The sequence below is a fragment of the Ambystoma mexicanum genome, chromosome 3q, assembly GCF_040938575.1.
Source record: "Ambystoma mexicanum isolate Mex_15411 chromosome 3q, UKY_AmexF1_1, whole genome shotgun sequence".
NCBI lineage: Eukaryota > Metazoa > Chordata > Amphibia > Caudata > Ambystomatidae > Ambystoma > Ambystoma mexicanum.
Window position 1 is genome coordinate 1,217,077,843 of NC_090926.1, and position 23,956 is coordinate 1,217,101,798.

The 23,956-nt window shown below is 47.2% G+C and overlaps 1 protein-coding gene across 1 annotated transcript in view; it reads right to left on the bottom strand.

Annotated features, from left to right (window-relative positions):
* The window catches only part of LOC138447769 (intercellular adhesion molecule 1-like), a 447,430-nt gene that overhangs the window by 365,510 nt on the left and 57,964 nt on the right, over window positions 1–23,956 (bottom strand). Inside the window, exons 2-3 of the mRNA XM_069604102.1 lie at window positions 17,532–17,798; window positions 6,836–7,150 (exon numbers count right to left, since the gene is read on the bottom strand). Of these exons, the coding sequence (XP_069460203.1) occupies window positions 6,836–7,150; window positions 17,532–17,798 (582 nt within the window). The remainder of the gene's footprint in view (window positions 1–6,835; window positions 7,151–17,531; window positions 17,799–23,956) is intronic.

Here is a 23,956-nt window from a genome sequence, read left to right on the forward strand (position 1 = left end):
CCCCACCTAAAATGCCTAATTACAATGCTCGCAGCTTAAATGACCGCAACCCCTCTGCCATATCCTGGTTGTATAACACCCCTACCAGCCAACCTGCCCCCATTGCCATAGACACATCATCAGACAAAAGAATGGAAGAAAATGAAAGAATGAAAACGACACATGAAATATTATATGATGAATGGGTGAAGGGGGCCGGGAAGGAGAAAGGGGGGTCTGTTCTGTCCTTTGTCCAGGAGGCTGGGAAGCGCCAAATAAATAAGAATAACAGACGGAAAAGGGAAGCAGGGAGGAGGAAGTATGACGAGTACTATGGGTTGGGGCTAGATAAGATGGAAGACCCTCGACACCCCCACCAAGCAAATAAGTGGTATGCAGACATGAGTGCAACAGCCAAACAAACAACAAACGAGAGCTGCTATGTCTGCTCCCTCATCCCCCATGCTTCAGGCACACCCAAAGTATTGTTGCCCAAAGAATTGCCCATTGTGGATGCCCAATGTCTCCTTCATCTCACACTGTGCAGAATTAAAAACACCTTCCATGCAAATGACGTCACCTTCAGAATGATACAGAATGAGAAAACCTGCTACCCAAAGCCAGTAGGGGTGGTATGTCTTAAAGAACCGTTTTTTGTTATACAAGGGACACTGTTTTCTGAGAACAAGTGGAAGGATGAAGAAATAATGTGTAAGGCTGAAGCGCTGAGGGGCGTGGAACAAGGAAAATTGCAATGGATAGAAGAAACGTGCACACCAGTATGGAGAGAACACATTTCCAAGCTAACATGGGTGACCGCGATAGAAAAACCCATCAAGTTGCAGAATGAAATAAACAATGGACTGTGTTTCAAGGGAGAGGGGAAAGTGGCAATGGGAACCAACAAAAACTGCAACAAAACTCTCACTATCCCAGATATGAAGAAAGGGACAGCGGCACTGATGGACACATACTGGGTATGCGGCAACCAGGCATACCTGCACCTTCCCCAGTCATGGAGGGGCAGCTGCTCTATGGCCACTCTGCACTCGGCCCTGATGGTGATCCCAGAAAGCCACGTTGACGTGAACAAAATAACACAAGGGAGTGTGCACCAGGGTGAGGCCCCTCCAACTGCAGAACCAAATATCTATGTTTTGTCCTCTGAGGGCAAGGAAGAAGCACTATCCCGAAGCAGAAGAGCATCAAACTACATATCAAAGGCATCATCCGATTTGTTGGCACAAATCCCAGACAGGTACCGACTGTTCAGCTCTGTAGAAACATTCTTTGCCTCACTCATTTCAAGTGTCCAAGCAAGAGCGAACGCAAAATGGCTCCAGATAACACGCTGGGAACTTATTCAACTGGCTAATGACACTGAAGAAGGGTTCAACATAATAAAAGTGGAATTGCAAGCTTTACGACTAATGACCATGCAGAACAGGTATGTCTTGGACCTGTTGACGGCAATGGATGGAGGTGTTTGCCGAAAAATTGGAAGTGCCTGCTCCACTTTCGTACCTTCTGAAGACGCAGAAAATGGCTCCCTGTCCCATGTGATCGAAGCAGTACACAACCTGGGTGAAAAAATGAAGATGGAAGGTGGAGCAGAAAACAGCACGTGGTTCGATAACCTCTTCTCCTGGGTCCCCTCATGGCTTGGAATGACTATGAAATTTTTGGTGCCAGCTGTGGTGTTTCTCCTCGTCGCTTTTTGCCTGTGCCAGGTGGGCCTTCGATGTTGTGCTAATGCAGTCCCTAACGGTGCAATGATGATGGTGACAATGGGCAACTCCGGTGGTACAATTAAAACAACACAAGAAGTACATGTACAGACAGGAACAGATAACACTCCCAGATACCAGCTAGTGCCTATGCACCACGACAAGAATATAGTAGACAAATTATGGCACACCACCATCAAGGAACCCCGTGTACTGGAATGGTATGAGGAGGTCTGGGTAGATTTGGAGGAAACTGGTGACTGCATATACTTAACATGTACACCAGATGAATATGCTAGAAGAGGTGAAAGTTTAAGGGGGGTTTGCAGAGCATGGATGCCCATAAAAGGAACACCTGCATGGGATGAGGCGGTGATGGATGAAGCAGAATGTAGGAGGGTAGAAGATTTAAAGAATTCGTTACTTAAGTAACGAAAGGGGGGAAATGTAGGGGAGGACGGGTCTTGGAGACCCCTCTCACCTGCATCTCCTCCCCAGGTGAGGGCTGTGGCTCATTGGTCGTCCCCTCATGCCACCCGGGCCCAGGTGGTGGAGGGTTCACCCACTGGAGACATTGCCCACACGAATCAATTACACGAATCAATTGCCCACACATATTAATTGCCCACATGTATTAGAAAATTGGTCAGGTCTAGAAACCATCTTGTTTAGTAAAGATGGCGTGAGCTCAGCGCACTGCAGCGCGGCCCCCACCTTTGGAGGATTTTCATGTATCCCTGTCGCCGCAGCACCCTGGCAGATCCGCTGTGAGCACGTTCCCACGAATGCGATGGACATGAGCTAACACAAAAAATGAACACTGTAACACTTCACCGTCCACAATGTAATACTGCTCCCCGTGTGACCCAGCCAGCAAGGCCAGGGCAACGGGGCGAACTGTAGCTTAGCCATCTAATGAAAGCAGGAAAGAATCCAAGTATGATTATTGAAAGACCATTTCTTTTAAGAAGAACCTGTAGAATTGTGTATTGATAATAGAAGTGCATGCTTATATAATACCAGTAATGAGAGGCCCACGCCCCGCGGCCCTTCACCATAAACTGAACTAACGCTGCTAAGATTACAGAGGAGGGTGCACGCAATTGTGCAGTAAGACTATGATATAGATATGTACATATTCTAGTCGTGTGTAGACATATCAACCCTCACATGTCCTCCCAGTCACTCACAGTGGCGGACATTATTCTCTGTGCCCCACAACCACGTGCTACCTCACATAATGCGAATGTATATAAATAATCAAATGCTGTAGTGGATAGAATGGTTTACAGTTATAAGGTACTCAGATTGACTGTGTCCAACAAACGTATAATGAAGTCGAAATGTATGTGTTCAAGTTGTTTAAACAAAATATTATAAGAGTGTTCAAATGTTATTAATGTACTTCACCTAATAGTCGACAACGCACAAGGAAAATACCTTTGTGAATATGTGCAAGGCCATTTTCCCTCCCACCCTGCGAAGCCTGCGCCGCGCTGCCCCACCTCCCCCAACTAAGCTGGAGCCGCTTCAAAGATTTGTAGGTCCCGCTACAGCATCCAAGGCCACAGCCCGCCACCTGCGGTATTTACAGCATGGCAGTAAACCTCTGTAGACATTCACAGATCCACCAGCACCCCCTCGTAAACCCCACAATCTCCCAGACCATCTTAAGAATTATGGTTCCGTACAAACGAGACCCCCAACACTGGAGTAAAACACAGCGGCCCATTCATAACAACTTCTGACAAACAGAACAACGCGCGCTACCCGTCCCGTGCCCCAGAGCCCAGCCCCTCGACCTAAAATACCGGTCAACAAGACACCGATAGTTGTGCCCTGACAAACGGCCACCAGACCCTTCACAAGGTGCATTCCTCCTGTGTTGCGTTTATCTATGAGATAACCTATTGAAAGATTTACTCTAGAAACGAACATGTCAGTAAGTCAATAACTGCAATGTGCATGGCCCAGGGCAAATAAGTCAGGGAAGGTATTCATCTTTGTCACAGGCTGCCCCAGCATACCAACACCGCCCGGATGAACTCAAGCCGACCTGCCAGGTCCAGCCCAACCCGTGAGGCTGACCAGTGACGTCTTCCTGCCAAGACCAACCACGCTGCAGCAACACCTATAGCTAGTCGTCGTCACCCAATCCCAATGAGTTTGTGCCCCCTATAGCATGTAGGTTTTTTGTGACGTTTTCTGTAATAGATATACGCCTGTCTTTGCTATTGTCAGACAGAGCGCTCTCGGAGTTTGCAGAGTTCTTTGCATGCCCTATTCTGATTGATAAACTCCCATTTACGCTCACCCGCACTCTGTTTTGGCCTTATTCCCATCTTGGGAGAGTCCTTTATTGTCTCTCATTGCGGGGAGGATTGTGCTGTTTTGGGGACGCTTGCCTTCACTATCATACTAGGCCTGACGACATTTCAGATAGTGCTGGAGGGGGTGGTGGGGAGGAAAAAAACAGTAATGGGAGGGTGGAGGAAACAGACGAGGTTGCTATCATATTGGGTCCAGGGACAATTCTGATAGAGTAAGTGCATAGAAGAAAGTAAGAGGAGGAGATAGGAAAGGGGAGATGGGAAAGGAGGAGAGAACAGAGAGTAAGCAGTCAAAAAGAGTGGAGAAGCAAGAGTGGAGAGCGAATACAATTGCAGAAGTCAGTAGTAACACATATGTTGCAAGCCAGGATACAAGTTGAAGATGGGAATAGCATGATTCAGGCCCATCATAAGTACAAGATGCAAAGGAAGTCCAGCATGAGAATTGAGGAAGAGTGACACACCGTGAATGAATGAAGTCCATAAAAGTCAAATGCAGCATTGGCCACAAGACGGTGAAGGAAGGCACCAGGTGGCCGGGGCTTGCTAAGTGGTGAAAAAGAGCAGCAGGCAGGAAGGCACCAGGTGGGCGGGGGTTATGCCGGGTGACCTAGATCCACTTGCACCTGCTCCCCATCTGCAAAGGAAACGAAGCTGGAGTGCTCCTTAAGTAGGGAAACAGAGCGGCAAGCAGGAAGGCACCAGGTGGGCGTGGCTTGCTAAGTGGTGAAAAAGAGCAGGAAGGCACCAGGTGGGCAGGGCTTGCTAAGTGGTGAAAAAGAGCGGCAAGCAGGAAGGCACCAGTTGGGCGGGGCTTGCTAAGTGGTATCTAAACTGCCATGGGTGTTTCACCTCCAGCAGTCCTAGGTATTCAACTGACAGCACTTTGCATTCTAGGATTTGTCATTTTTATGGGCCTACCTGCAAATTACATTTGGCTTAAAAGCCACAACTGGCTGATCGTGCTCAAACATTCAGAGGGTCACTAGGCAGTTTTGAACATGCTGACAAGTCAAGTTGTCAATAAAGATTATTTTGAAAAAGTGCAGCACCTCACTCTCAGGCAAACGCTTTGTGATGCTGCTCCCTAGGCGTACATACCTCTTAAGATTCCCCAAGCCAAGTGTGGGATCAACTTGTTCTGGTTTTATTCTTTGCATTCTGGGACTTGTAGTTTTCATTTTCCCATTCGACATTACGGAAAAGTCCTAAAATGCAAAGAATTGGATGAGCTATCCCAGCATGTCATGAATAAACCTGAGATCTATGTGCTTGTGATGCCATTTTTGCTGCAAATTCCAGCACAATGACACCACTAGGTTTAAGAGGTGAAGTGTAGTGTTGGCTGTTCAGAAGATAAGGCAGTCTCTTTACCACCTGCAAAACCATCACTATACTCACATCCACCAGGAACAGTAGGAAGTCCTGGCTAAGAGTATTATTGTGAGGCCCGAGAAAGCTGATCAGTGGCGCAAGGTTTTGACTGATTTCAGTAATTCCGTGCTAATCGATCTTGCTCAATCAGCACTAACCCTCTAAAACCTTCACTGGGTCCCGATTGACCAGAGGATTCACATTAAGCTATTATGTAAAATGTACTATATCTTACAGAAAAGTTGAGAATTTCTGCAGGTATACGAGGCCTGCAGAGTCGGGAATTACTACGTCTATAAACTTCCAGATTTAAACGTTCTACAACAATGAACCGATCTTTTACTGGAGCCTACTGTAATAGTTTGACATTCGCTGTCAAAACGTGGTTTTAGGAAATCATTTTTAATTAGGCTGTTATTGACCAATTTTAATCTGAAGCATTCTGTTGAGAATATGCGATTTGGATTTTAGCTAGATTTTTTTTTGGACCGTTATTTTAGAAATAGATTTTAAAATGGTTGACTAGAGCATTTTTCGTATTATATGTTTAAGTGTTGTGAAAGGTTTTTAATTTGAGATTATTTTTACGGCGCTATGCTTAACTTTTTTGTCTAGTTTGCGCTATGTAAAAACTATGAATAAATACATGCCAGCAAGAACCACTCCTTTCAGGAGAAGTTAATCGAGTCTGGGGGACTTGTAGGACTTGGCTTATAACAGAGTAATACAGAACTGCAAATCCCATACTGCTAAATTAAACCCAAGGTTGAACTAGCACCTCCCAAATGGAATGTGTCATGTATGGTGTAGTCAGTCCTGTCATGTATGGCAGCACAACTTTGCATGCTAATGCTAACAAGAAACTAGACAGCAGATCACAGAATGCAAAGTACTGTTGGTTGAAGTGGGTTGTGGGGACTAACGGAGTTGCACATATTATTGGGCAGGACTTAAACAGATGAGAGGGGCAGCCGCTGTGGCGCCTTTCATAGATACCAACTGTCATGAGAGTTGCCTTCCGTCAGTCCCAGGGCAAGATTGCATGAACTCCATACCTTAAACGGGGATACCATGGACCAGTGCGTGCACATGCAGTGTGATTGGCTTTCCCCTGGCAAACCTTAGCATGCTCGAGGCCTAGGTGCCAAGCTGCACGATGCTGTGTGTACCACTTGCAGGGTGTTTTGTCTATTGTCCAACTACCACTTTGAACCGTGGGACTTGTAAGCCCACCCCTTTAATAAGACAAATGAAAGGCCAGAACTTTTTAAGGTTTGACACACGGCAGAGGGTTATTTGGCAGCTACAGCGCTGCTTCATGCACACTGTGCCCTCTGTTTTAAAGCACACAGAAGGTTCTTTAGGACATGGGAGTGTGACATCGACAGCGTCCCCTTACGTTGCTTGAGACAGTCAAACACTTACCATAGGTGCGTACGGAGATGTTGTGGGACTTTCCGAAGAGCGCTCCATTGGGCCTCATGTCGAGCTGAGCCACGCAGGTGTAGACAGCCCCATGATCCTCTCTCTGGGCTGTGACGCTGTACGTCACCGCGGCACTGGCGAGGCCTTCGGTGCTGTCGCTGGGGTAGGACTGCGTATGAAGCGTCTTGTTCCCTCTTCTAATGAGAACGGTGAGATTCCTCTTTGGAGCGATATTCCGCACGTCACATGTGACATTATAGGATTGTCCCTCCTTCATCGGCGGCAACAGGCCAATGGTGACATCATCTGGTATCTCTGGAGCAGCAACAGATCAGACAGGCAACATGTCAGGCACAAGTCAACACATTAACACCTATTCTTTCAGTAATTATTTATTAAAGCTTAACACACGACATCTGCATTTGTTACAGCCCAGATGGAATTGGTCATCATGGTCTCTCCAGTTTAAGAATGAAATGACGACCATTGGTGTTCATTTTCTCTCCCTCATATGGATGAAATGACCATTGGTCCTCATGTTCTCTTCGGCTAGAGGAAATGATGGCCATTGGTCCCCATGATGTCTTTCTCTTGGTCTTCGGTGTCTCTTCTTCTAGCGCAGGGGTCTGCAACCTTTGGCTTTCAGGTGTTTTGGCCTACATTTCACATCAGCCCTAGCCGGCAAAGTTAGTGGTGCGGGTTCAGAGGAGTGCTGCAGACTTCTGTTCTGGGCCCCATTTTATCTTCCCACAAAAGATGACAAGTAAATGTAACAAGAGGTTAGATCCAGCCAGAATCAACTGTATGGCAGCTAAGAATGGCCCTTTAATGTATGCCCACAAGAAATCTTGCTTTAAGAGCGAAGGCTGTTGTGTACTGATGCCAATCCCTCTTGGAAACAATATAAGCCACGTAGACAGAAAGCCAAGCAGCATTGCAAAAATTGGCTCTTTGGCATTTATGATGTGCCATGTTAGTTAAGGGAGACTCGTGTGTTAATCTGACCCAAATTCATCCCATTCCTTAGGCACTATGGGTAGATGATGTCTCTCAAAGATTGAGACGAATCGCGAAAGTTGAAGCTAGAATGGAAGTAGTTGAACTGGAGGCCGGGCCTAGCACCTTCTTTGATATCGACATAGAAGGTGGCTTTAAGAAGATAAAAGATTCCAGAGCACCGTGTCCAGGAGGATTACATAATACTATCATTAAGGCATCACTGGAAACATGGGCAGAACTTCTGTATATAAAATATGGCAGACTTCTTCGGGAGCCCTCTCTACCGACTAAACAGGTGAAAGGTCACCGGCTTATACCAATCTTTCAAAGAGGTACTAGAGAGGACCTGACAAGTACAGACCATTGCTGCACGTGACTGGTAAGATCTTTGCGTTATTGTTATCAAAAGAACGCACAGCTTGGGCCTCTCAAAATAATATTCTTTCCATTTCCCATACTGAGTTGAGGCCAGGGGAGGGCACTGTAGTGAATAGATTTATAATGAACTTTATAAAAACAGACATCTTTCTCCAAACTAAATACAGCACTATACTAGGCGCATTTGCATTTCTCTGCTGCGTTTTTGACACCATCTGCAGGTACTTGATGTGTTCAAAACTGTATTGTTGGGGCCTGGCACAAGGATTACTTAAGCTTTTAATTCTTCTGCATATGGATACAGTGGATTGAGTTACGTAAAATGCTGATGGGTGTTTTTGCCAGGACATGCAGACGGATAACTTTGGATCTACGATTGAGCCATCATTATCCAATATGTACATGGCTGACTTGCAGAGGGCACTGGAAAATGTTGGGAATTTCCGTCCTAACGTTGGCATGACTCCTAATTGCCTGCCTGTGTATGTGGACAATCCTATTTTTACTGCCCAGATTCCTATAGGACAGGGTTCAACAAACTGTCGGAAGGGTAGCTCAGGGGCAACGCGCTTGTCTTGGAAGCAGGACAACACAGAGACTGATATCCGGTATGCGCGTTTAAAAAAATTAATTAAGCAGCGCTGCTCCAGATGACATGGTCCCTCACCTTTGAGGTTACTGGCTAGGAAAGATTAGAGTTGTAGTGTAAAACATCTGGAGAGCCAAATGTAGCAAACCCCTGCTGTAGGACTTCGATGTTATCTGAATGCAATATGATATGTTTGGCATAATTAACTAACTAGTGGCCTAAAAAAAAAAAAACATTAGTTATCGATTTTTGAGACAAATTAACCATACAAGGCCTGCCATTTGTCTTTTTTTCCGAGGGCATTAAAAACATGCTTTTTTAGTTAATGGAAGTCTCTATAATGTTCCTTCTGCTTGGTCTGAGTACTATTGATATTGGTGTGGCTGAGGACATAGAAACATCTGTGCCTGGATGTAGTTAAATCTACCTGAAGCGCAATAGAAAAACGTCAAATCACAAATGTTTGGATTGTGCAATTACACTCGTTTTTTGGATAAGGGGCCGTTAGTAGAACATTCTGAGGCTGCACACCTAGCTTTCACAATTACCAACACAAATTCTGAAGTGAGGATGCAGGCAAGGAACTCTAATATCATTCAGCCATTACTGACAAAGTTGGGAAGAGAATGTTAGGATTGATGTTCTATACATCTGACCCGGTGTATAGAAGGCCAACCTATATTGTGACAGGGACAACTCTGGGAAGCTGTGGCCAAACCAGTTTGGGTAGCAGTGACAGGCGGTCTAGGCTAAGATCTTCAGAGGTGGAGAGCTTGTAAAGGGTCCACAATGAGGTCACACAATGGGAATCACAGATTACACTTAGACAGGATGTATAAAAATACAATTATTATGTACTGGCTAAAACACACTATAGAAAAATGACTACTAGCAAGTAGTTGCTAGTGGTGTTATCACAGACCACTTATAAAAATAGACATGTATATACATTCACTTATTGTAGGGCACAATAATAATATCACAAACTCCTGCAAAGGAAAGGTAAGATTAGTATTATGCACTCAAGGTCCAGAGAATGATCCCTAACTAAACGGGCCAAGCCTTAGGTTGTCTGGGGCCTTTCCCCCAATAGTTCCGATAAAGGTTCCACAGAATCTTTGAAGCAGGAAAAAATGCAGGCAGGGTCTCTGGGGTCTAGAGAAGGATTCTTAGGGTTATAGTACGAGTTAGACTAGCTAACAGAAGTAGCCCCAACTTTCAGAAATGTTAAAGCCAAAACTGTTAGAATAAAGGTTTATTATAAGCCTATTGACTTATAATGGGAGTATAGGGGTAGGTAAGAAGCTCTGTAACTTACCCCCCCACCCCGGACTCCGATTCTTCCCCAGACTTGGCAGGACAAAGAAAGAGGATCCAAGGTTGCTTTTCCCACCAAATGTCGCAGTCCTCGATTTCCAGGGGTTGAAGGTTCTAGCTAATCTCCAGTTGGTGTATTTCACTGTTGCAAGTACTCTCGATGGAAGAATGCAGCAAATCACGATGAAGGGCCCCTCTCGGGACTGGACTCGGGTCAGGTAAGCAACTTCGGACGATGGTCACCCCAGCACGGTGACGCAAAGGGACTCAACAGACACGGTCGGAATGTCGCTCCTATCTCGTGTCCACTTGGTGCTAAGACACTGACATTTCGCAGAGGCTAGTCTCGTAGGGCCAGCTGAGGGTCACCCGATTTCCAGGTCGAAACTCGGAACGGTGACGCCAGCAGCACGGTAGCCCAAATTCAGAGCTGGCCAGCCACACGACGATCCAGGGACACTTCCGAAGGCTCTTTGTTGCAGGGCACTGAGCAGACGTTAGGAATGGATGGTCCCTTCAGTCCAAGGGTTGCAGCTCCTTCGAATGACTGCTGAAGATCGTTGGCAAGAGAGGGCTCCTCCAGGACAGCAACATTAGTTGGTTGTCACGCCTCCTTCAGTCGGGTCTCCGGTCTCTTTGCAGGTCTCATAGCTGGCAGGATACTTGGCTCCTTCTGGTTTCTCCAGGATCTCTGAAGAATGGGTGCAGGGGTGTTCTTCTTATCCTAAAAGTGAGGTAAGTGCTGAAACTCCCACTAGCCAATAGCAGGACTAGCCCACACACACACCAGCAGCAGTGTCCCAATCAGGACCACTGGCGGGAACATTCATGCATACCAAGACATACTGAAACCAGTTTGTGGATTGGGACCAGACAGTCCCAGTCCAAATCCTGCCAGCAAACACACACAGCCCTCCAGTAGCCTGCCAAAAGCTTCTGCTTTCCCGGGCCTGAAAGTCCTTATAAAGATTTTCCTGGCCTCTCAGGTCAGGAAGAAGGCTAAAGAAAAATATGGCAAAAGGACAAGCAATAAATCTCGTGGCACGGCCTTGTTTTACCAGGTTACTCACCGTAGTGACCACCTTACTCCTAGTCCATAGTCCCCTTTCCTCCATACTTATGGGACATCTCTCCGTCCTGTGGGACGGGACCGGAGCACTTTGTAAAAAGCATCCACATTTTTTCCAAAAATGTGTCCTTCCTCTCTTTCTTGCGCGGGGCCCACCACGCGGCCGTAACCCCGCCCATCTTGGCTCCGCCCCGCGCATCGCCCATCAGTCCTTTTCTATCGCCAGGTCGAAGACCCATTAGCAATAACAGAGGAACCATATTAGAGTGGACGGCGGGCGTATGGAGGAAAGGGGACTATGGACTAGGAGTGAGGTGGTCACTACGGTGAGTAACCTGGTAATACTCCTACGTCCCGTCCCCTTTCCTCCATACCTATGGGAGATTGCCAGGCACTCCTTACAGGAACTACTGGTGGATGGAAATACCCCTCACTGAAACAGGTTCTTCAGCACAGCCTGACCAAACTGAGCGTGGCCTTTGAGCTCATGTCGAGACAATAATGCTTACAGAAAGCAGATGGGGAGGCCCAAGTAGCTGCCCTAGCGATGGACTCCCAGGGGACATATTTCTGAAAAGCAACCGCGGCTGCCTTGACCCGCACCAGGTGTGCATGAATACCCTTAGGAGGTTTCAGCCCTTGGACGGTGAAAGACTCCGTGATGCAGGCGGCGATCCACCGAGAAATAGTTGCCTTAGACGCCTGCTTGCCCTGAGGGATACCGAAGGTCACAAAAAGTTGAGAAGAACTCCTAAGCTCGGAAGTCCTGTCCAGGTAGAATTTAAGAGCTCTTCGGACATCAAGACAGTGTAGAACCCTCTCAGCCTCAGAGGCAGGGTTCGGAAAAAAGACAGGTAGGGAAATCGACTGATTCAGATGGAAATCGGTCACAACCTTCGGCAGAAAGGCCGGGTTTGTCCGAAGGACTACCTTGTCCTTGTGAAAGACCAAGAAAGGATGCTCCACCGACAATGCCTGGAGCTCACTCACTCTCCTTGCTGATGTAACAGCAACCAAAAAGGACACTTTCCAGGACAAGTACTTGAGGTCCACAGTAGCCATTGGTTCAAAGGGTTTATGGCACAGCGCCGTCAGGACCACATTTAGGTCCCACGGCGGGTGCGGATTACGAACCGGAGGGTAGAGGCGTGTCAAGCCAGCAAAATGCCTCTTCACCAGTGGGTTAGTCAGGGAATAAGAACACTGGTCTGTAGAAAGATAAGCGGAAACCGCTGAGAGATAAGTCCTGCATGACAGAACATGAACCCCTGACTCTGCTAGGGAGGACACGAAGGACAGCACCGTGTCAACCGTGGCCACCCTTGGATCCAAATTCTTCTCCAAACACCAATGACAGAACCTGAGCCATTTACTCTTGTACTGAGATCTGGTCGAGGGTTTCCTGGATAATACGCATGTTATCCGCAGACAAATTCAGATGCTGTAAAGACTTGAACTCAGGCACCATGCCGCCAAGCTGAGCGATTGAGGGGATGGGTGCCACAGCTGCTGTTCCCCTTGGTGAAGAAGATCGGGAGTTACTGGTAACCTGATCGGCGGATACACCGACAGGTGTTGAAGCTCTGAGAACCAAAACCTGGCCGGCCACCACGGGGCTATGAGTAGAAGGGAACAGTTCACTGAATTCTTCAACTTCCAAATTGCCCGGTGAACTAGAGGCAGAGGTGGGAAGGCGTAAGCTCTCATGTTGTGCCATGGAATCTCGAGAGCATCCCCCAGAGAGGAGGCCCCCAGCCCCCCTCTGGAGGCATACTGAGGAAGCTTCTTGTTCACCGCCGTAGCGAAGAGGTCCACCTCTGGTGTGCCCCAACACGTGAAAATCCATGAGAGGACCTCCGCCTTCAATTCCCACTCGTAGCTGTCCACTGTCTGCCGGCTGAGGGCATCCGCTGTGACATTCAGCTGGCCCGGGATGTGTACTGCAAGCAGCCAGACACCATGAAGCACGGCCCACTCCCATATCTGGATAGACAGGTCCACGAGGGGGGGAGACTTCGTTCCCCCTTCCTTGTTGATGTAATACATTGACACCACATTGTCCGTGCGTATGCGGACCACCTTGTTGGCAATGAGCCTTGAGCGCCAGAAAGATCACCAGAAGCTCCAAATGATTTATGTGCAGGAGCTTGTCCTGAGGCGACTAGAGGTCTGAGACCTGAAGAAGATCTAACGTCGCACCCCACCCCAGAAGGGAGGAGTCCGTCGTGATCGTCACCGTGGGGGCTGGGTCCTAAATCCCTGCACCCACCGACAGGTTGCTGAGAGATGACCACCAGTCCTGGTCTACTCTCATGGAATCCGGAATCATTATCTGCTTGGAATCCGGGTCCACAGCCTGACGCCAGGAACTCCGAAGAGCCATCTGGGTCCGTCTCATCTTGAGACGAGCAAAAGGAAGAGCCAGCACGCACGAGGCCATGAGGCCCAGAAGCCTCTGGAACCACCAGGCCGACATGCTCTCCGACTGTGCAAATATCTGACATGTGGCTAACAGATCCGCCATTCTGTCCCCGGTCAGGTACACTCTGCAGTCGATCGTGTTACAGCGAGAACCCAGGAAAATCAGGTCCTGCGAGACCGTCATGGAAAATTTCCACCAGTTCACCGACAGCCCAGGATGGAACAGGAGCTGAAGGAGAGACTGGAGATTGCCCGCTGCTGCTAGCGGACAAGGGCTGTGTAAGAGCCAGTCGTCCAAATACAGATACACATGGATACCCTGGAGACGAAGATAGGCCGCAATCACCGACATCATCTTCGTAAAGACACGCTGCGCCGAGCTAAGGCCAAAAGGAAGCACTCGAAACTGGAAGTGCTCCTCTCCCAAAGAGAAGCAGAGATATCTCCTGTGTGGGTTCCAAATCAGGATATGCATGTACGCGTCCAGAAGATCCACAACGCTGAGCCAGTCGCCCGTCACCACAAGAGCGGGAACAGTGAGCAACAGCTTTCACCGACAAAGCCTTGACCAGCCTCTCAGAACTGTTGGTAGCTTTAGCCTCTGAACGAGGGACCTCGGACCCAGGCCCGGTAAAAGCCTTATCTGCGCGGGCCTCGAACATCCGTTCAATAACCATAAGCCCAGCCAAGACCTCGGGGCGAACCCCGGTCTTATCTTTGAGGGAAGCCGACAGAGAGGCCTCAGAGCGAACTCCTGTACCCCACGACTCAGTAGAACTGGGTCTACAAACAGCCCCCACAGGAGGGGCCTCGGAGCGTACTCCAGTATTCATAGGCCCCTTACGGAGACCCTCAGAGAAAACTCAGGTAGAATTATTAGGCTCGAAGGGCACCTCAGGGCGAACCCTGGTGACAGAGCGATCAACGCCCCTCCCAGCCCGAGAGGAACCCGGAGAGGTATCCCCCAGCCGAGGTGCTCTGAAAAGTGAAGAACTAACCGGGCGTTTCTTCTTCTCGTCGATGAACGCCTGAAAATGTGAAGTAGGTGTTCGTCGGAACACCTCCTCCCACCGCTCCAACCGACGTTGAAGTGCCCGGACCGAAAGGGAGTCACAGTAAAAACAGGAGTCCCAACAGTGATCCGGACCCAAACACTCTAAACAAAGAGGATGGGGATCCGCCCTCGCGAAGCGACGGTGACACGATGAACAATCAGGAAAGTCTAGTTTGAACGACATAGACAGACCAGTAAACGAACGCTATCGAGAGCCAGAGAGGAAAAAAGGGAAGAAAAACTTCCGAGGATGCAAGTGCGTCCGGCCCCCATCGAGCGGAGAAAAGGACTTTTTGGGCGATGCGTGGGGCGGAGCCAAGATGGGCAGGGTTACGGCCACGTGCCGGGCCCCGCGCAAGAGAGGAAGGACACATTTTTGGAAAAAAAATAGATATTTTTTACAAAGTGCTCCGGTCCCGTCCCACAGGACGGAGAGATGTCCCATAAGTATGGAGGAAAGGGGACGGGACGTAGGAGTATGACTAGTAGCCACAGTTAGTAGCCAAATGCGGCAAGGCTGAAGCGAAAAGTCCCCAAAAGTGGGAAAAAGTAGCTTTTGCCGCCAGCTTATCCTTTGAGCACACCTATTGTAACCAAAAATCCTCTGACTGTTAGTCTAGGGCAGAACAAACACGTGCCCCACTGTACTGCAGTGTAAGCTTCATTGTACAATGATAAAAAAGTTACAAGTGATACAAAGTAACCAAAAGTAGTAACAAAGTAACACGACTAAAGGAAACAAGGTTTCCCAGTACTGACAGCCTGAAGGACACGTCAGTTTCCTCATGACATATGAGCAAAAGCCAGTGTTGTGAAGCTTGGGGCTTCACTGCACTGCAAAAAAGAGGTCAGAATCAAAAATAAAATCAAAAAGTTAGGGGGTTCCATTAAGATGGAAGGAAAGGAGCAGTCAAGAGAATCCTTCCTAACAGAGAACACAGGGCTTCTCTTTTCAGTTGGCTACTCTAGTTTACAATTAAAATAACAATCCCAGTTATCTTGCATGGGATCGATTCTCGTTTTTTTTGCTTTTGATGGGATTACCAGGCTTGGATAGCGAATATGGAGATCACTTTGAGGTCTACTGCGAGGCCCGTCAATATACCTCAAAAGAACGGAACGAGCTTTGGTACTGCTGTATGTGCGTGCAAGGTACAAGGACATTTCTTTCTGTGCTAAGATTAAATATGCAAAGGAAAATACACTGAGGCTTTAAAAGAAGCTGCTGTTGTAGGTCGTTCTGGTTTTTTAAGGGGTTTATTAGGAGGTGTGAGAATTTTGTGAGTCCAATTGATTTTTAATATTCTGACGGCATGCGTAAGAATTCTTTTAACGTGGAATTGCATAGGAAATTGATCGATGGGATAACTGCTACTTGAGGAAATATTTTATATGACACAATTAGTACCGTTTTTTCGAAATTTAGAATAGCACAGCCCTTGATGCGTTTCTAATAGATAAGTGGCCAGAATGTATGTGCGGTTCATTTGTAACCGACTGCAAACGTCTGAAGTGATGGGGGCTCGTAATAGCGTGAAAGACGCTTGCTTACGTGTTCGGCGTCTATGTTTGGAGTCACACCAATAGAAGCTCGTACACCCCTTTGTGTGAACTGTCCTATGACCGTGGATCTACCTAATTTGTTTTGTATGCGTTTTTACCTTATGACACAGTTATCAGCTCATTAATGTTTGATCCGTGTGATGATCTGGAATCAGATATCCTTTCCACGTTGGACAGGAAATTGTCTAAAGATATTTAAAATTATTGTATAGAAACATTGTTTGTATATAGACTATAAGGTTTCCATTAAAGCATTGTGCTGTATTTAAATGAGGTTGTGTAGGGTTTAATGCAAAGGATATCACACTAAATATAGGAAAAAGTAAATGCCTGTGTTTTTTAGAAGACATGAACTCCAGGTGCTACCAGTGCTACCAGTACAGGAGCTTCATGAAGGAGAGGCAGCCCTTCTCTGCCTCCCACAGGGACTCACTGCATCCCTCAAAGTACCAGAGGCCTCTGAAGTGTATTATTTCGAAATAGAAAAATAGTGCTCACCCACCTTTGTATTCCATCCTGCCTTTCCTCCATCCTTCCTTTAATAGTTCTGTCCTCAGTTCTTCCCCTCCCTGCCAGCATCTTCATTGCTCCCCCTTTCATCATCTCTTCCTCCCATCCTCACCCTTTCTGCTCCACTTCTCATCCATCCTTTAATCCCTTCTTCTTACTTTTGAATCCTCACCCTGCCTGATACTCTGCAGTCACTCCTCATCCCTCCTTGCACCCCACCGCCTTCCTTTCTCCATTCCACCTATCCTACATTCCCTTCTTTCAATCCTTACCCCTCTTGCTTTTTCTAACCTCCCTACTCAGCCTTTTTCCTTTCCTCGCACCCTTCCTCAGTCCTTCCATCATTCTCTCTCTCTCTCTCTCCTCCCCCCCACACACACACAAAATTACCCCCAGCACTTCCTAATGCAATCCAACACAGATTCTCCCAAATCCCTGGGCTGTGGTAGTGGCAGCCAGTGGTGAAGATGGGCTAAGTTGTGTGCGTGGAAACACATCTACAGCTTTTATCTGCACACACCCCTAACGCGTGTTGGCTCAGTTAGAGCAGCATGGTGCAGTCGAACACTGGGCTCCAGGCTCATCATCCCTCGGAAAAGCTCAGTCTGAAACCCTGATTGGACTATTCGGGGGACTATTCGGGGGATAGGTGGACCCTGTGCCAGATCGACATACAATACAGTAGTACACATGTACAATCCTTCCCTGACAATTAGGTTGCAGAAGGGTGTTATTTAGTTGGAGGTTGATGAACAGCTCGCCCATACCCCTGGCTCGGCCTAAACTAGTGACTTACGGTAGGCGATGAGGGTCGTTTGTGCCTGGTATATAGCACCCTGTACGACGAGGGCGCATGTGGGCGTTGTTTCCCACACCGTCATCGTGCTGCTCATGGAAGTCCACGCCTCTTCCTCTTTCTCATCTTTTCGCAGGTGCGTCTCCCACATTAGCTTTCCTGTCGTGTTGCATGACTTGGTGCAGTTTAAGGAGACTGGGCCATTCCACTCTACATACTGCGGATTCGGGCCTAAGATGGCCACCTCGCACGGCTCTCCTGCAGACTCTGAAAACAGAAACACAAGTAGATGAGGATTCCATGTAATGGAGGCTGCCACAGATCTCGCCCCTTCTGCATGAGCGGCCAGAAACCCTGCTGCCCCCACATGCCGGGATCCTCGTAGCTGCCAAGTGTCCGCATTATTATATTTATTTAATACAGCACAGACATGGGCCAAAGGCCTGGGAAGCACTACAACAATCACAATTCCTAAAATACTTAAAATACGGCTATGGCCTGGTAACAGAAATTGCCATACTCAAATCTAAACATGTAAATGAAGGCACACAGGTACAGATCTCCTTATAAGAAAGTTGAGTCTTGAATTCCTTGCAAAAGACAAGAACAGGCCCTAGAATGGTTGTTCAACTCCAAGCTTCGAGGTAAGGAAACATGTCAGATTTTCTCGATACACCTCAATAATGTTCATGAGACAAATTTGTATACAATGATTCTAAATGCAAGCACATTTTTTCATGAATATAAATGAGGGATATCCTGAAAACCCATCAGGTTTCCCACCCTCGAGGCCAGGAGTTGGACAACCCTGCGAGATGCTAGGAGACTGAAAGAGATGAAAGAGAATTCCACATTTCAGGAATCGCACTTGCCGGATTGGAAAAGAGTAGTCCAGCTCCTATGTAACTCTTGCAGCAAGTACTAGCTGCTGGGCGAATTACAGTTTTCCTGTAAGGATATGCAGGCCCATAAGTATACCACAAAAGAACTACAAGACCCAGAATGCCGGGCACTATTTGCATAAACGCCAGGAAGTATGACCAGGGACCACTTGGCAACGCTGGATGGCATATATTATAGCAGGACATATATAGGCTTTTTTAAAGTGCACCTGTGGTTTTAAAAAAAAATCATCAATATCAAATACACATGAATATGACCATATTTAATTGTGATTTGTCCTTGCATATGTTAAAAGGTTAAGTGGATGATTTCACCTATCTACCTACACCCCACATTTTGCACGTGTGATTGATTAGTGCCATATAAACTAGTTTCCATGTATTTGAACCTAGCTGCAAGCAGGGGGCTCTGAATGGCTACATTTATATCGGAAAAGCCAGTGTGGAACAGCTCAATAGGGGATGCAGCCTCTACAGGGTTACATAGTGAGAACGCTGCACTTCCATAGCCACAATACTAAACAGCTAATTGCACATGTTTTATTTTGTTTAACGTGCAGGCCTAGCTCGAGTACAGCAGAGCGTTGCAAAAGGTGTGAGTAGCCAATGTTTGGGCTGGCATTCATTAACAGTAGTGCAGTATCATATCAAGCGCATCAGCATATCCTGTGCGAGCAGCTTTGCATTCTGGTTGCAGTTAAGTGTTTACATGTACCAGTATCAAAGAAAAAAGAGCTATGTGGGCAACTGGTAGGAAATCACAGCTTTCTATAACTGACCATGCTAAGCTGCCCCCTGCCTTGGTAAACCCTCATCCACTGTTCCCCAAAGTTCAAATAAGTCTCCTCACTTTTGTGCCATCGCAGCGCTGCATCCAGCCAGTAACTCTCCCAGTTATGAGATTCATTCTTGCAGGCCAGGGTGATGGCTGCCTGAAGTTGGAAGAGGTAACGCACCCATGCCATTTGCAGCACAGCTGGCCAGTCTTTCTCTTTTCAAACAACTTTCTTAAGTGCTTCTAAGGATGGTTTAGGTAGGCGAATAGGTTTCTTTCCCATTCTGATTATTAAGGACCTTTGTTGTATACTGCAACCAGAGTTCTGTCTAGGCCTTAATGAGGTTTTATTGTCACCCACCCACTTGTTTCAATTTTGGGAGTGGGGTGGTTCTCGAATTCCTAAATTCAGTGCACCGGCCCACTTTTTACGGGCTCAGTTCTGTAACACCAGTTTCCTCCTACTGATTGACCTTTCTCCCCCTTTGGTGAATAAAGTTGGCATCGGAGTGTGTTGCCGCGTTCCCGTGCCTCCTGCACTGATCCTCGTAGTGCTCCAACCAGAAATCTCTCACTAGGCTGAGAGGACGCTAGCAACAGTGAGGAAAACTTCCTTTTGAATTTACCGACACACAGGCCATCAACACTGAGCTCCTTCCCTGAAGGTTGGAAACATACAGACAAATCAATGGTAAAGAAAAAAAACCCTACTAACTACCCTTATAAAATGGGGGAGTGATGACTGTGGGGGTACCCCACTCGCCCTCAACTATTATCGCTTGGAATTTGCATCTCGGTACCTACAAACGAACCCAGTTTTCCACAAGGAGGCACTCTGTGACAGTGGTTTGTCTTTTCCAAGATTCTGAGTGTTGACAGCGGGGGTTCCCCTTTAAGCCACTCAACCTTAACTAGTAACACGTACAATTTGCACTTTTAACTTTAACAACCAATTCTGGTTTTCAAGTGGAAGTAACTCTGCTACTAACTTTTTAGTTGCATTTATTAGGTGGTGCTGAAAGCGCTACCTATGAAGCCGAAACGATTGTCATTAAAATAAGAGCTTGAAACAGGGGCTTTGGATGAAGGTTTGTTGTAATGCTCTGATTACTGGTAATATTCATTACTCCTAGTCCTACTCTTCCTCGTCACAGTGCTTACCTCATGAGGCCCCTGCCTCCGACACAGGACCTTCTTCTATTTCTTTAAATCCCTATAACTCCTCCTCCACATCACTCAGTTTCATATTACCAGGCCGGAGCATGGGACCTTCCCCGCAGGGAGGGTGATGTGGGTCATCAGTACTGTGACAAGGAAGAGTATGACTAGGAGTAATGAAGATTACCGGTAAGTAATCAGAGCACTACTTCCACGTCCACTCTTCCTCGTCCCAGTACTTATACCAAAGCAGCAACGGGGAAAAGGTCACAATGAGACACAAAGCCAAAAACAGTGCAGCAAAACACACACCCACAATAACTCTTAATTCACATCCCCACAGACAAAACTCCAACCCTGAAGGAACCAAACCCAGAGTGGGAGAAACTCAACCCTTAGCGGTTGATGAAAGTGCTTAGAGCAGCACAGGGGGCAGCCATACAAATCTCTTGCAGAGAAACCCTCCTTGCAACGGTCCAGGAAGCCGCCAAACCCCTGGTGGACCGCCCCTGAACGTGCGTAGGCACAGGCAGGCCAGAAGCACATAGAGCATGGAGACCACAACACGGAACCACCGGCAAATGGAAACCACAGATGCCTTATGCCCAGCCCCAGCCGGACCAAAAGCAATCAGAAGACTATCAGATCAGTGGAAGAGAGCAAACCTAGCCAAATACTCCAACACTGCCCGCCGGACATCAATGTTATGCCGAGCCACCTCCTCAGGCGTTTTCACATCATGAAAGAAGGAAGGGTGAACCAGATCCTGAGAGGTGTGAAAAGCGAGAAACAACCTTAGAGAGAAACTTTGGACCATGCCTCAGCACCACCGAGTCCGGCAGCACCCTCAGGAAAAGAGGGTGACTTAACAGAGCCCCAATCTCCCCAAGCCTATGGGCAGAAGTGATGGCAATAAGAAAGGCACATTTCAGTGTAAGATATTTGATATCAATCTTGGAAATGGGCTCAAAAGGAGGCCCTTGAAGGAATCGTAAAACAAGAGGGAGATCCCAAGGGGCAGCCCTCCAAATAACGTGTGTATCTTGCCCTTTTACGCGTGTAATTATGGCAAATGCAGATGATTTAATTTTCTACGCTTTGATTTATTCATTAAAAAAAACATACTTTCCACCACTAGATGGCACTGTGGCATTTCTTTTGTCAGCAGCATAGCCTTTCTTATGAATGATAGTGAATTTCCAACTGAAAGACCAAATCTCACCCTGACTTCAATTGCAAAAATTGTAGTGCTTATAAGTTTACACCCTTACAAAAGGACAGTTTTAATAAGTGTAGGGACACATTGGTGTATACTGGGGCTCCTCTGCTAGTGGCTCCAATACTGCTGCATAGAATTGCATTATTGCTGCACTGGCCCTCCCCCATTCTTGTAACACTGGATTTGACAGGTAGACATAGTGTCACCAGCCAGTCAGTGCACCAGAGATTCTAGTATAGCGGACTGTGGTAGAACCAACATTACATTTTCTCCCCTGTTGCTCCCTGCCACTGAAGGTGCTTGGACCGTCCAGAGAACTGCCCCACACTCTGCAATGCCCTGTTATGCTATGATATTGAATCTTTCATTGCACACCATCTGCCATTTTCACACTTTCTAGGACTTTCAGGTTCTGCAAGAAGTGGGTTTTTCAAACTCAAAGGAGAGAGCAGTTAACTTATTGTAACATCGAAGCTGCACTAGAATATTCTTATTACAATGAGTAATAAAGTTTAGATGCCCCTACACAAGTAAGTTTGCCATTCCTCCACAGTCTCTGAAGTTAGTGCCTCTCCCAACATTTGAAGGGTTAGCCCCAGCCTACATTTTAGCCCAGGTGCACCCCTGGATGTGTGCACTTGCATTTTGATAGGCAGGGAGGTGAGGGAAGTCTTTCCCCCAAACTGGCAGTGTTAACGTTTTACTGTGTGCGCTCAGAAAAATTTACTTGAACAAACGCAGTAAAACTTTAAAGCTGTTACTTTCAAGAAAGTCTTCCATTACCTCTCTGCATATTGCGCTTTAAAATATACTATTCAATAGTTGTTCCCCACACCAGACCATGGGAGGAGGTGGGTAGCACAGTGGGGGCAGAGCCTCCAAGTTTGCCCTGCCTATTTTCTGAAGTGGCCCCTCCCATCACGACTTAATTCCCCCCTCCAGCCCCCCGAAATGTAGGTTTTGTTGTGCCCCTGCATGTGAGAGGGGTCAGGTAGGTCGGCTTACTCTCACAAGCCACCAGCCAGCCCCACCTCTGCCCTCAAAGTGCTGAAATAAAGGGACAGGAGCCAACACCTCTGCAATTATTCCTTTACTTGCTGCCTGTAGCAAAACTGCTCTGTAATGTATAATTTATAAAGTTATCCTGGCTGTAGTAAGATGTGCGCTTGCTTTTGGGCTATACCACGAGGGGTGGGCCATTACCCCATGCAGGGATGAATGGTTCCATTAGCCTGAACTGAATATATTTGCCATTAGCACATGCAGGGAGGCCATGTGCCACTGGCGCATGCAGAAAAGAGATGCTGTTAGCATGTGCAGAGAGGAGATGTGCTGCTGCATGTGTACGGAGCCTATGCCAATAAAAGGTCGAGCGGGAGTATATCTTCTTACATAGCGCTTTTAGCCAAATTCCTTCAGCTTTTAAGCACTGTGGTAACGGTTATTATCCCACTTCGAGTGGTACTTGATTCATTACAGCAAAACAGAGCAGAATGCCAGGGGAGCACTGTTGGACATTATGGTGGGGGCTGGCGAGGACATGTTCGAGTCAAGCTGAATAAGGAAATGGGAGGGGGAAAATCGGGTACATTTGGCCTCAGTACATTTTGTCAATTTCCAGCATTGATAGTAAATTGTGTGAACGGTCATTCTTCATTATTAAATTTCTTGTAAGAAAGAAGCGACTCTTCTGCGGTCTTCCCTCTGCGCCACACCCATCAAGGCTGCGTCACGTAATTGGAACTTGGGAAGTGCAGGCCGCCCTCCTAACAAGTAGCGTTCCACCCTTTCTTTGGATGCAACGTTTTAGCCAGTACAGAAGGGAGCCCTGCCGTTAAGACTGGCAGAGAGGAGATGTGCTGTTATAGCATGGGCAGAGGGGATGCTACATTAACACTCAGAGAAGAAATGTCCCCATAGTACGTACTTAGTAAAGATGTGTCATTTGCACGTGCCATGGAACAGAAGGGCAATTAGCATGCAGAGCCGAGATGTGCCGTTAGTATGCAGAGGAGATGGGCCGTTAGCATGTGCATAGAGAGGATGTGGAGTTTGCACATGCTAACTGCACATCCCGTCGCTGCATAGGATGTGGTTAGTATGTGCAGGGATGGGATGTGCAGTTAGCATGTGCAGAGAGGATACATCCCATTAGCACGTGCGTAGAAGGCATGTCGTTAGCCTGCACATCTCCTCTGTGCACATGCGTGCAGTTAGCACGCATGTACATAGAGTTGTCCCACTAGTATGTGCGCAGAGAAGATGGACCATTAGCAGACGAGAAGAGATGTGCCAATAGCATGAGCAGAGAAGAGATTTCAGGTCACTATGGGTAGAGATAGGTCCTGTCAAAGTGTGCAAATACCAGGCT